This window comes from Cryptotermes secundus, unplaced genomic scaffold (genome assembly GCF_002891405.2).
Source record: "Cryptotermes secundus unplaced genomic scaffold, Csec_1.0 scaffold279, whole genome shotgun sequence".
NCBI classification, from domain to species: Eukaryota; Metazoa; Arthropoda; class Insecta; order Blattodea; family Kalotermitidae; genus Cryptotermes; species Cryptotermes secundus.
In genome coordinates this window covers 306,473-319,554 of record NW_019726227.1, presented here as the reverse complement: position 1 = coordinate 319,554, position 13,082 = coordinate 306,473, and the positions used below count along the sequence as shown (strand labels likewise).

General features: G+C 41.0%; 1 protein-coding gene across 3 annotated transcripts in view; it reads left to right on the top strand.

Annotated features, from left to right (window-relative positions):
• The window catches only part of LOC111863985 (nuclear pore complex protein Nup155), a 28,165-nt gene extending 17,710 nt beyond the window's left edge, over positions 1–10,455 (top strand). For 2 of the 3 annotated variants that reach the window (XM_023850848.2, XM_023850847.2), the window contains exons 17-25: positions 99–295; positions 2,863–3,013; positions 4,045–4,295; positions 5,470–5,617; positions 5,727–5,819; positions 6,388–6,619; positions 7,817–7,937; positions 8,865–8,987; positions 9,471–10,455. In XM_023850848.2, coding sequence (XP_023706616.1) covers positions 99–295; positions 2,863–3,013; positions 4,045–4,295; positions 5,470–5,617; positions 5,727–5,819; positions 6,388–6,619; positions 7,817–7,937; positions 8,865–8,987; positions 9,471–9,606 — 1,452 coding nt within the window. In that variant the 3' untranslated portion in view covers positions 9,607–10,455. Of the gene's footprint in view, positions 1–98; positions 296–2,862; positions 3,014–4,044; positions 4,296–5,469; positions 5,618–5,726; positions 5,820–6,387; positions 6,620–7,800; positions 7,938–8,864; positions 8,988–9,470 lie in introns of those variants that run through there. The other variant, XM_033751267.1, reaches the window with a different exon arrangement.
• The last annotated feature ends 2,627 nt before the right edge of the window (positions 10,456–13,082 follow it).

Genomic DNA, 13,082 nt, shown 5'->3' with positions numbered 1-13,082 from the left:
TCCCTTCAGCAAAAGTCTGAGGTAATTCCCTAACATGCATTATGACAGCTTCCTGCTATACTGTTCCCAGTACAGGTGACATACTGATTTATTTACAGCTGTGCAAGAGCGTGGCTCCACAGGTGAACTTGCAGATGATGTGCCAATGGTTCTTCAGCAGCCAGTTCTATGAGGGAGTGCTGGAACTGGCACTTGTGTATGCATCCAAAGTCGACCCCAAGAATGTGGGATTTCACTTTTACAAGAACAAGGAGCCAGCTGAAGACACTGAGGGCTACCAGGCATATATCAAGAGGTGAGCATTACAGGTAACGCCCATGGTGGCCGTTGTTCCAACACGGATCAAAAATAGTGTAACAGAGAGAGAAAGACTAGAACTGCATACAGAATTTTAATTATGTTATATTTTAGCGATCTGTTGCACTGATTTATGTCCATGATTTATTCTGACCGTCTTACAGTGCATACATTTATTCACCTTACTCTTCTCTCTTGCACTACATGTTTCAGCACTAAAGTGCCATCTTCAGGTGCTTTTCAATGTACGTCGAACTACTGCATTGCATGCCCTGTTGTCTTTATACTAAAATAACTAAAATATTGTAACGCGTTTCCGTTCAAATCTGTGTTGGTCACGTGTGTAAGTCCAAATCCCACTTCTGACACCAATGTAACGTGTCTTGTTAATGAAGACGCCGTCTGAATTGTTAATTGGTTTATTCAACAACCTACAAGTAACGGCTACAATTGATTATAACACAGTTGCGCATTTTCACACTTTATAACCCTAATCGCAATAATCTGTTTGCACTGTTGCGGGGTTTCACGATTTGTAACCCTATTCGCAAATCAGCTCACTCTGTCTTCAGTAGTCTTCACGTATTAATAACGCGGGAGCTATACAAGTCTTTCTGAATTACACACTCCAAATATAACTGTACTACAGCACACACAAAGTCTCGAAAGCACACAATAAGTCTTCCGCTCGCTGACTTCTTAATTATCGCACACTGTCACATAAAATCTTGTAACCATGCGTTCGGGTCTTCTTATCGCGACTGCTGCTATATGTCAACTCGACTCGCAGGCTGCTACATTGAGAACTGTTGATAACACACTGGCTCGACTACTACTGAACTTGGCGATGGCCACATTACAACTAACTCACACTTACTGCTCAGCCGGCTTTTATTCTGTTTGCTGTTGCCTGTTGCATGCCACGTCACAGTAGGAAGCGGTGCCGCGTCACCGTGTTTGCGTATAGCCTAACAACGCTGTTACCTCGCGCCGTCTTACGTCACCGCGTGTTGTGCGTTACGTTACTGTGTGGAGGGGGGGAGGGGAGCTCTGACTCACCCACCGCTTCACTGCTGGTGGGGGGCGGTTCTCTGTTGCGCATCATGTCACAATATATATTCATCATATATATTGCTAAATTTTAAATATTAAAAATGTTAAAACTATTCAAGATTTGTCATCCTTATGTCATATTTCAGTATGCAAGTCACACCTATCTTCTTCTGTCAGAGTATTCTTCCTACTTTCATGTGTATCTGTAACGTGAAATTGTTATTTATTAATACCACATTCTGAATTTTATTTGTTACGTGTGGTATTATAATGTTTAATACTCACTGTGCTTTGTGTTGTGTCTTACTCCTGTGACTGCGTGTGTTATACTGCTGGGCCTGCTGGGTATGTGTGTGTGTGTGTATAAACAACATACTCATAAATAAGAAGTACAACACAGATATAATTACAAAACTAACTACAAATAACAGAAAACAAAACATTGCAAAAAAGCAGAACATTACAGAGAATTCAGAAGAACAAAAAACAAAAACGAAATGGGCAGCATTCACATATATAGGAAAAGAAACAAGAAATATCACAAAATTATTTCGAGACACAAAATTAAAAATAGCATTTAGAACTAAGAACAATTTACAACATATACTAAAATCAAGACCACAAATAAATAAATATAACAGNTAAATAAAGAAATATATAACCCAATATACCACGAATTAAACACTATCTACACAGAACAACATAACAACACCCCACCACCTACCCCCACCACATCTACCCCCACAACATCATAACTCAATCAAAACGAAGACAGCACACACACATACCCAGCAGGCCCAGCAGTATAACACACGCAGTCAGGAGTAAGACACAACACAAAGCACAGTGAGTATTAAACATTATAATACCACACGTAACAAATAAAATTCAGAATGCGGTATTAATGAATACAATTTCACGTTACAAATACACATGAAAGTAGGAAGAATACTCCAACAGAAGAAGATAGGTGTGACTCGCGTACTGAAATACGACATAAGGATGACAAATCCTGAATAGTTTTAACATTTTTAATATTTAAAATTTAGCAATATATATGACGAATATATATTTTAGTTATTTTAGTATAAAGACAACAGGGCATGCAATGCAGCAGTTCGACATACATTGAAAAGCACCTGAAGATGGCACTTTAGTGCTGAAACATGTAGTGCAAGAGAGAAGAGTAAGGTGAATAAATGTATGCACTGTAAGACGGTCAGAATAAATCATGAATTTTAATTGGAAAACCTCAAAGAAAGATACCTCTTGGAAGACAAGCTGAGTTGGAGGAGGATGGAATTAAAATTGATCTCGAAGAAATAGGGTATTGTGGTTTGGATGGTATCATCTGGCTCATGATAGGGTCCAGTTGCTTGCTGTTGTGAACATGGTAATGAATATACAGGTTCCATAAAATGCTGGAAATTTTATCAGTGGCTGAATAATATTACCTTGAGAAGCAAGCTCTGCTTGTTTGTTCACTTCATTGTGTCGAACTATGCTGTGTAGGATGGAGTGCTACAAGGAGGTGACCAGTCTGCTGGATCACCTGTATGACCAGAAGACTTCGAGCAGACACACACTGAGCGTGACGGTGTCTCCCGGCGTCCCCGTGGCACAGGACACTACACAGATCTCCCAGAGTGAAGCCAATGACCAGGTGAGGTTCTGATGGAAGTGAGTATTAAGATTGTGGTCTTCCAGGATGTGACTGCATATTTGGGGAGATAAATCAGCCTCCATCTTCGGGGTGAATTTCATAAGAGACAGCAGGTTCCTGTAGAACGCTGATACATGTCTGAGTACACAAGACTGTAATCTTGCTGCACTTCCCTCCCCTCTGCGTGTATTCACATGCCAGAAACCTTTTGGGCTAGTGGAAATCTGTACTGCTGAACAGAGAGACTAACATACAGTGGAACCCCAGTTTAAAGTGTCCCTGGATTTAGTGTTTGATTTCGCTGATCCCAAGTCAGTGACCTCGGTTAAGTGTTTCCATTCACTGGTCCCCAAATGCAGTAAAAACTTGCAGTTGACTTAGTTCACTGTTGCAGTCAAACCATAGCTGGAAATGTTAATTTGGTGTATCACTGTACCTGAATGAATACCTTCCCATGCTGTTGATGTCCCTTTCAGCCAAGTCTCTCACTGACCTCTTGTATTAATGCCTATAGGCTGGTTTTTCATATTCTGTAATTCCTGTGTTTGTGGCAAGATGGCACTATGATGCAAGTATTTGATTGTAAGGATCATGCTGCCTCCAGCACCCCTTTGTTGTAACATTCGCTGCCCACGCACACATTCCATTGTTCACAGTAATGACTCATATCAGTGAGTGTATGTCTGTCTTATCTGAGAACTTCCCACCCCCTTGTGTGGTACAGCTGCAGTACTAGCCTTCACATGTTTTGGGTACAGTTTAAATTCAAATTATTATTTTCAGCAGGTGGTGTTAATTCCCCCCACTTTGTCAAAGTGTAACTATATTTCCTGTTTGAATTTTGATGTTCTTACAACAATGAATTTTAAGGTCAAATTCTCCTGGGATGTGATATCCTATACAGAAACAGGGGCATAAGGTCTCCGATGACATTTCTAGGGAAGATGCAGTGTTTCAGGGGCCCTGGGTAGGAGGAAAATAGACATGAATTGTGGGAAACAAGCTTAATGTAAACATGAGTTGGTTTACAGGTAAACCGGCTGGTTCGATCGGCATTGCAGTCACAGGATGAGTTAATGCACGTGGCTGTGTTTGATTGGCTGGTGACAAAACAGCTGACAGGTGACCTGCTCACAGTACACCAGCCCAGCATGGAAATGTACCTTGTGCGCAAATCAGAGCAGAGCCCTGAAGTATGTGATCTGCTCTGGAAGTACTATGAGAAAAACATGAACCACGCAGCAGCTGCCAAGATACTGCACAACCTTGCCACTCGTCCTGGGTGAGACAACCATATACTTGTAGCTCCATTTCGTGTGCCTGTATTTTATTGTTCCTTCTTAACTTGTTTGTTTCTCATTCTTATGCCTTTTCCTCTGTCTTCCTGTCACCTCTTTCTGCCTCTCCAAACATCCTTTCTTTCTCATGAAACTCAGTAAGATACCTACACTGGTTCACTTAGCAGGTTGGTGTAGTGGTAATGCTCAAGCCTGGTGCCCAGGTGTTCACTTTGAATCCTGCCAGGATGCCATCTCTCCAATCTGAGCTTGTCTGTGGCTTTCCTCAGTCCCTCCCTTGATTGTGCCATGACCACTTCTTTCAAAATCTCCTTGAATTCATCATTCATCATAACCTTAACATTCAGTGTTATATATTTCTATAGTCATGCTCTTGCAGCATGGGAGAATAAGCTGTCCCTCCCAAATGCAATGACTCCTGTCAAGGAAGTTAGTAACTCGAGTCACATTGCTCTGTGACTATTGCCAACATACAAAAATGTGACTGATTGTGACATGTCAATCCTGTTATGCGTTCCTTGTCTGATGTTCATGAATTTAACATAGAACATATTTAGGGGATACTGTGTCCATCTGTCCACCTGGATGTTTCTGCTGAAGCACTGATCAGCAGCAGATTTTTATGAAATTTTACATTAGAGGTCCTTGGGAAAAGTTGTAGGGCCAAATGAATTTTTGTAAGGATTGGCATCATAGAAGTGCATTTGCATAAGGGAGTGTTGTACAAAGACTGCCATTAGCGACTTTATATAGTCTGGTACAGATCGTGGCATTTCAGTTTTATTGTTTTTACTGTTGTCTCAGACATCACATGTCTGTGCAATATCCATATTCATTTTATAAGCAAAGTGTCAAGACGTTGTGAATGAGATGTAAGGTAAAGTTCATGTACTTAATTAAGTACCAGTTTATGATGATGTTGGGTGGAGGTATAACTCCATACATTCTTAACTTCAACACTAGATGGAGGTGAGTGGTTAGCTGCGCACCCTGGCTCCAGTAATAGTGTGAGCCCTGTACAAAAGAGGGAAATCTCTTTCCCCTGCTTGGAAGTGAACCGCTGTTCCTCAGCTGTCTGTCCCGTGCCGCATTAACTGTACTGACAACTCTCCTGACTCCCATTATCAACCAAAACACATGTCAGTTCTCTGGTTGCAGCTCATCCATTACATTGCTTCAGCGCATAGAGTATTTGGCCCGTGCAGTCGTGTGTATGAGGAGTGATCAGGTGGGGTATGCCCCACAGCTGGGAGTGTTCTTGCGAGAACTTGAGGATAAGATTGATGTGGCACGTATCCAGCAGCAGGTGAGACTCTAGTATCGATAGTCCCTTTACTCTGAAAATGGAACCAAACAAGTATGTATGTTATCAGTCAAAAGTCTGTGATCTAATGACACAGTTCTCCCAATTGCAGGTGCTGGAGGCACTCACCAAGTTGAAGGGGCGAAACCGCTTGGCTGAAGATGCAATTCTGCGTCTCAACTCCAGCCTGCTAGAGATCACACAGGTGTGCCACAACTGCCACTATCTTTCCGATTTGTTTGCATTGCCTTGCAAGGAAATATTCACTCCACCTTATTCCCTATATTATCTTATGGTGTTTGCTGCTTGCCTTCTTTCATACTGAAAATGGAGGCAGTATGTGCCTCTGAAACATCGGTACATATCTGCCAGGCCGTGCAGTCTCACATGCCATAGGGCATATCTCATAACAACCTGATTGCTATTTTGCAGTACTGATGTGTGTGCTCAAGCAGGAGAACTTGTAACTTGTGTCCAGGAGGTGCCCACTTCAAGTCTTGGCTGGGTCACTGAGGTGTAATATGGCTCTTCTTAGTCCCTCCAGACATTTGTTGAAATAGTTCCTCTGATTAGACCACAATCACATATTTCAACACCCTTTTCAATTCATTACTTGCTCATCATCCTACCATTCTACACTGTGTAGTCTGAGCTACTGACAGTGTCATTAAGTAAGCCACAAATCAAGGAATTAATAAATATAAGTGATGATTGAGCCTAATCCTTTGGAACCATGTAGTGCACTCTAATTGGACTTGTCTTTGTGTCACCAGCTTTACGAGGAGTTCTGCGAGCCATTCAGTCTCTGGGAGTGCAAGCTAGCCATCATTCATTGCTCGGGTCACTATGACCTCGCCCTGGTCGAGACAATCTGGCTCAACATCATTGAGACTGAACTGCAGGCTTGTAGCTCTGTTGGGGCTGATGACAGGATGGCAGTGCTCATGAGCAAGATAAAGTCCCTTGGACAAGAGTATGGTGGCTCACCACGCTGCTTTCCAGTCCGTGAGTACCGCGATGCCCCTTAGGAGATGTGGAGTGGATATTGGCTGCCGGGTTTATACATATTTTGTTATTTTGCTTCCCTCACTGCATGTGATATTAACTCTTTCAAGCACGATATTCAGCTAAGTAATATTTATAAAAATTAAGTTCCTACTTCATAATAAACACAATGCCTCCACTACAAAGACCCACTGCTTGATATCTCTTATTTAAACAGTCGCTGTTTATTGTGAGAATCATGTGAGACACACACATACATTCTGTGGGTAAGATGCAGTTACTTTTAATGTTGTAGGGATGTTGTGCATGTAGTTACCATTTTGCTTTAAAGGATTAAATACTTTGCAAGTCCATGCATATTATTAGTGAAGCTAATCAAGTGCCACGTTTAAAGTTTGTAAGGTGTATGAAGTTTCTGCTTTGTATTTTTTGAAATTGTAACATCATCATGAAACATGTCGTAAAGTTTACAGGCGCCGACGTAACTTGTAACATGTCGTGCCTGTTCTTGGTATGTTGACCAAATGTCACATTCAAGTCACTGCTATTTCATTTATAAGGAGGTGCCACATTCAGACCTTAGCCCAGAGACCATCTGTTGTGACTGAGGCTTTCATGGTTGTCCTCAGTCCATCCAGGTTAGGGCCTCACATTAGGCCATTCTTGCTTCATTCCATTTGTTTTACAGTTCGTTATTTGCCAGTAATCATATCATTTGGTGGCTTTGAGCTGCTGTCTTCTGTGATGTGATGCAATAAAATCCAATGAAAGTTGACTGGCATTTTGGAAGAAAATACTGCTTCAATCTTCAGGGTCACAGAATACACTAAGCAAGCAACCAGCAAGAAACAAGCAGCTGGTTGCTTGATATTCAACCCTGAACATGGGGGCAGTATCTTCCTCCAAAATGCCAGTGAACTTCAATGGTACTGCAACTGGTCACTTCACAAAAGACGGTGCTCGTTGTACTATGATGTTACACTGTAGGCTGAGCTGCTGATTTTTTCAAATTTGATGAAGTATAATTTGAGCTTCGTGCAAAGCAGTTATCATGTCACCCAGCACCTTTTAATGTAGGATCCTTACCTTCTTCATTCAGATCTGAATTTCATTGAAGTGTGCTTAAGTGCTCAGGCAGACGTGACCTACTGCTTCAGCTGTGCTGTTTATGCCCATGGTTGGTGGTGAATGTTTCAGCATTCCTTGTGCGCCAGTTGGAGCTGAAGGCATGTAGGCTACATGCTGATACCATGCATGTACATAGTGCAATGGTTGCTCTTGGTGTTCCTCTGATGACGCTGATGGATGTGTATGAGAGGTAAACTTCTTGCTGTGAGAGCAAGTTGTGTTGTGTCCCCTCTACCGTAGCATCAGACTCTCAACAGGAGCGAACAGGCTCTCTTGGAGACTTAGATCGACAGTCAGGAATTCAGATTCCAGCTCAGTCTCAGACTGAGTGTGAATGTTATGAAATGAACAGAATTTAATGTGTTGACCTCAAGAAAGATGGTGTGCAGGGAAAGAGGAAATGTATATATACAGAAGGCTGACAATTTTCTGTTACCATGTATATTAACAATCAACACAAATACTCAGTTTTAATATTCTAGAGGCAAAAGTTTTATGTCAGTATATAATATGACGTGTTGCACTGATAGGGATCCATATCGGTATTTCAATGATTGTACGTATTCCTGTGTATAACTGCCTGATAATGGTCTTGTGCAACCAAAACATGTAGCAGCAATAAAGACTGAATATTAAAACTGAATATTTGTTGTGTTGACGGTTGACATGATTCCTATATAGGTGTATATAGTGGCAGATATGTTTGAATTGGTATTGCAGTTTCCACCTTTACTGATTAAATGACAGTATACCTGTGGAGAAAATCACTGCTTATTGCATATTGTTAACCTTGGGTTAAATGTATCTGGGTTTCTGGAAATTTTCAAGTTAGTGAGGTAGGTAAATCTATAGGCAAATGTTTCATATACACGTTTGCTTCTCAGTCGATTTTATGGTTCAGATTCAGTAATTATTTTGCTAACTGATGATTTTCCACTGAAATTTCAACACCCATAATGCTCATGCAAGTAATATTTTGGTTGGAGAATTGAGAGACAGAGGGCACTGCAGAATGTGTGCACAGGTGGGAGGTTAGTATAAGAATAACTGCTAGAGCCGTAAGTTACGAGCATGACATGTATGCTTCCTGCTTGCATGTTCCACTTTCCTCTTCCAGACTGGTTGCTGCAAATGAGCGTGTGTGGTTGACCGAGGGCAATGAATTCCATCTGGTGGAGGCGCTCGCTCAGTTAATAGAGAGTTTCACTGTCAGCCCACAGATGGTGAGCCTTGTTGACAGGTGTGTGGAACTTCATTCTTATTTAATCTTTATCATCAATGATAATAGTTTTAAATCTCCAGGCACTACAGGTCTCAAAGTGGCATTATGATTTAACCGTCATCCAATGCTATTTATACAACAGTGTGTGTTACGTGACACTGATTGGTAGTAGTACGGGTGACTTCATGTCTTGTTCATAATAAAAGTCTAAAACAATATAATCTTTTTAATTCAATAAATGTTATTAACATGAAAATAGACATGTTAGCTGAATCTAAAGGGTTCTGAGAATGCTATTGCAATTGAGATTACTGACATTTTGGACATTGTCCATCATCTGTATGGTCTCAAAAGACAATAATCACAGGACACTTTCAGCATTTTGCAAACTTGCTGGACTGTTGCTGCTTTGTTCATACAGACAGATACTTTTTATGTGCTTGCAAAATCGCTGGATTGCAGTTTGTGATGTTGCAAATTCTTGCTTTCAAACCATTTCAGGCGAGCCACACTTGCCAAGGCATCTGATGTGATATCAAATTGCCTGATGGTGCTGTACAGTAAACCAGACACTGCAGATTTGATCCACAGGCTGCGTGGCATTCAGGCCAAGTTGAACCGCCTGTCTGCCTGTTAGCAAATTGCGTAATATGTTCTTCTCAGCTGAACTGAATGTGTCTCATATATCAAGTTTATTTGTTTTGGCCAATTAAACATTGAAGTACAACATACAAACATTTGGTAATTTGTTACCACCCAGAGACTGAAACAGCACTGATGCTGAAGCATTCCTGAAGCTGGTTATTTGAATGTGGGAAGCATCGACTTGGACATTCAGCAGACTTTATAACAGTGAAATATTTTGAAATGCAGAGTAACTGCTAGCTGCTCGAGAAATTCTAGTACCATATGATTTTAAATTATTAGGTCATACAGTTTCCGAGGTCTGTTTTTGCACACTGTTAAAGAAGAAATTCAGCGCATTTTATTCTTTTAATGTGTTCACAATGTAAAGCTGCAAAAGTGTACCTATTAGCATCACTGTGGCTGTCCATCTGTGTGTATGCTGGGGTGCAATAACTGCTGAATGCATTTTCATGAAATTTGGTGTTGGAGAGTTTTACCAGAATCTGTCAACACATTCCACTTTTTGCTGAAGTAATCCACAGTTTGTACGAAGACCAACATGTGCTTGTGCACACATGTTGAATGTGACTCACTAAATATTTATAAGAATAAAAGATTTTTTGAACAGGAATGGTGGTGAACTATGAAATACATTTTATATCCAGTCTGCTTTCTGATTGTGTTTTTAAATAAATGCATAAAAGGAAATGAACAGTTTGCATACATTTACTTTTTTCTTTCTTTGAACAATTACTAGTTTCTTGGTATAGACCGGGGCACGTGGTTGTGTAGTTGGTTGAGGCACTATGCTACAGTTGGAAGGTCAGGAGTTTGATTCCCAGTGAGGTTATTGCATTTTTTAATTGACATAATCCTCCCAGCCGCACCATGGCCTTGGGGTCGACTCAGCCTCTAACAGAAATGAGTACCGAGAATCTTCCTGGGGGTAAAGGGCAGCTGGTGCATAAGGCTGACAGCCTCACCACCGTCTGTGAGCTGACTGTCTAGAAGATGTGGGAGCTTTGGCATCTCATAACCCTGTGGATCTCCATGGCTTGTTACAGGGGTAGCTTCACCTTAGCCCGGTCCAGATCACAATTGAAAAGCTTGACACTTCATTTCAAAACTTGTCATATCTCTGCTATGTCATGCAGATAGAAAACCTAATCATTTTAATTATGTATGACAATATGTATGGGAAGGAAATTAGTACTTCTGCATGATGTGTGCCATGGAAGAAGCACAGGAAACTGGTGATACAGTTATATCTGCTGAAAGTGCCAAGATTGCAACATAAAGACTCACTGTCACATTAAGGCTGCGCCATAGCTCAAGTGGTTAATTGCTGGCGTCCCACCATGGCGGCCCGGGTTTGATCCCAGGTCTGTTCAAGTGGGATTTGTGGTGGACAAAGTGATGCTGGGGCGGGTTTTCTCCGAGTACTTCGGTTTCCCCTGCCAATCTTCATTCCACCAAATTCTCCATCATCATAATCACCTGGGGCAGGTACTATAGGCCAATCAGTGGCCTCCATGCCAAATGGACCCAGCTGGACTCCAACCCACACTAAGAGAATTTAATTTTACTGTCACATCATCATCACTGTATTCATACTGCTCCTGCGACCCAGTTTGTTAGGTGCGCGCTAGTCTTCGAATTTTTGAGATGAGATCAAGAAAAAGGACATCTCAATCTTTACTCATGCATTGAGCTTTCAGTGTCGAAGTTCAAGAGTTGTTAGGTAACTGCTTTTGCTTTGTACTGTAGCATGCAAACTACCTGATCCATCAGGGCCACAGTTGTTGGCAACACTGACATGATCAAGTTGTTGGCAGAATTGTCTCCCCCCCATTCTTCCCATGGTGAAAAAGGACATGACATTAGAACTGAAATATTTTAAATACCATGGTGTATCGACATTTTTCACTGAAAAAGAATTTGATGTCGAAAGGAATGAGCAGCTCACCTCAGTTAACTGTGAAAAACTGGCTATTGTTATAAATTGCGATTATGGCAGACCATTTTCCTGGTGAAGGAAATTCTTATTCTTGTCTTGATTCTTGAATTCTTTTCAAATTGTCATTTTTTGCATGTGGCTTCAATTTGTTATTCATAATCATCCTTTCATTTCATGTATTATAATCTGTGTAGTTGAAAAAGAACATGATTAAATGACTGAATAAAGAAGGAAACTAAACCATGACTTCCTATCTTCCAGCAAACAACACAACTTTTGTTTCATTCCAAGCATTTCCCATCCTGTGCTTGCCCACTTCACTGCCATTGCAGAACTATACATCACTGAAAGGACTGCATACAGAAGGTATGGAAAACTGAAAATACCATGTATGAAAATGCTGGCTACAATGCACTTTGCATGAATGTATTCATTGATGTCCTCTTTTTTTTCGTTCCAAATTCTTTCCCCCATCATCTTTGCTGTTATGGTGCTTTTCTGCCTTGAGGAAAGAATCCCTTTCAGGGGCACTTGTTCCCATTAGTTCGCTCATAACCCCAGTCCTGACTCTCCCTTCCCTGTACTTACTTACTCATGGAACTGAGCCCTTCTGGAGGAGCCACCAATTCTGCAGCTACTCAAGAATTTCCCAGCATTTTATGGAACCCAAAGATTCATTTCCATGTTCACAAAAGCTCTCCGCTGGTCTCTATCCTGAGGCAGATCAATCTAATCCATACTATCCCATCCTATCTCTCTAAGATCTATTTTAATATTGTCCACCCACCTACGTCTTGGTCTTCCCAGTGGTCTCTTTCCTTCTGGCTTTCCCACCAATATCCTATACACATTCCTCATCTCCCACATTTGTGCTACATGCCCTGCCCACCTCATCCTCCTTTGCTTGATCATTCTGCCTTCCCAGTACGTAGTACAGTGAATCCCCACTTCTCTCACTTCTGCCCCAAAATGTACCAGATTACATGGTGTCATGTCTTAGAAGACTGTGTTTTGTAACAGGGAATCCTTATTTAATGAATCTCTAGAGTTAATTACTTTTGTTTCATTAAATGGCATTATGTAAACTTGTAATAAGACACTGCTTGTTTTCATGCAAGACACTACACAATAGTTTCTTTATGCAAGTATTTAAGAAAACTACTTAGTTTTTTAGGTTCTCACAGCAGTGCTTATGAAGGGCTCTTAACTCCTGGGATATAAAGCTCTGTATTTCATTGAAAGTCAGCTGATGTTTCAGAGGAACATGTCACCTCCGTCTTTATATTTGAAGAACTGGCCAAGCAAGAAACCAGCGTGAAGCATGAAGAAAGCAGAGCTCCAAAATAGTGGTGAATATATCCCAGGAGATAGAACTCTTCAGTTAGAGGAACTCTTTGTTCAGAAGTAATTACATGGTCAGTAATATCAAATTAATTTCTGAAATAATTAATGACACAATATATATGCATTGCAGGACTGTAAATGGGTGGATGTAATGTACTTAGTTCCACAGCATTTCATCTGAGAAA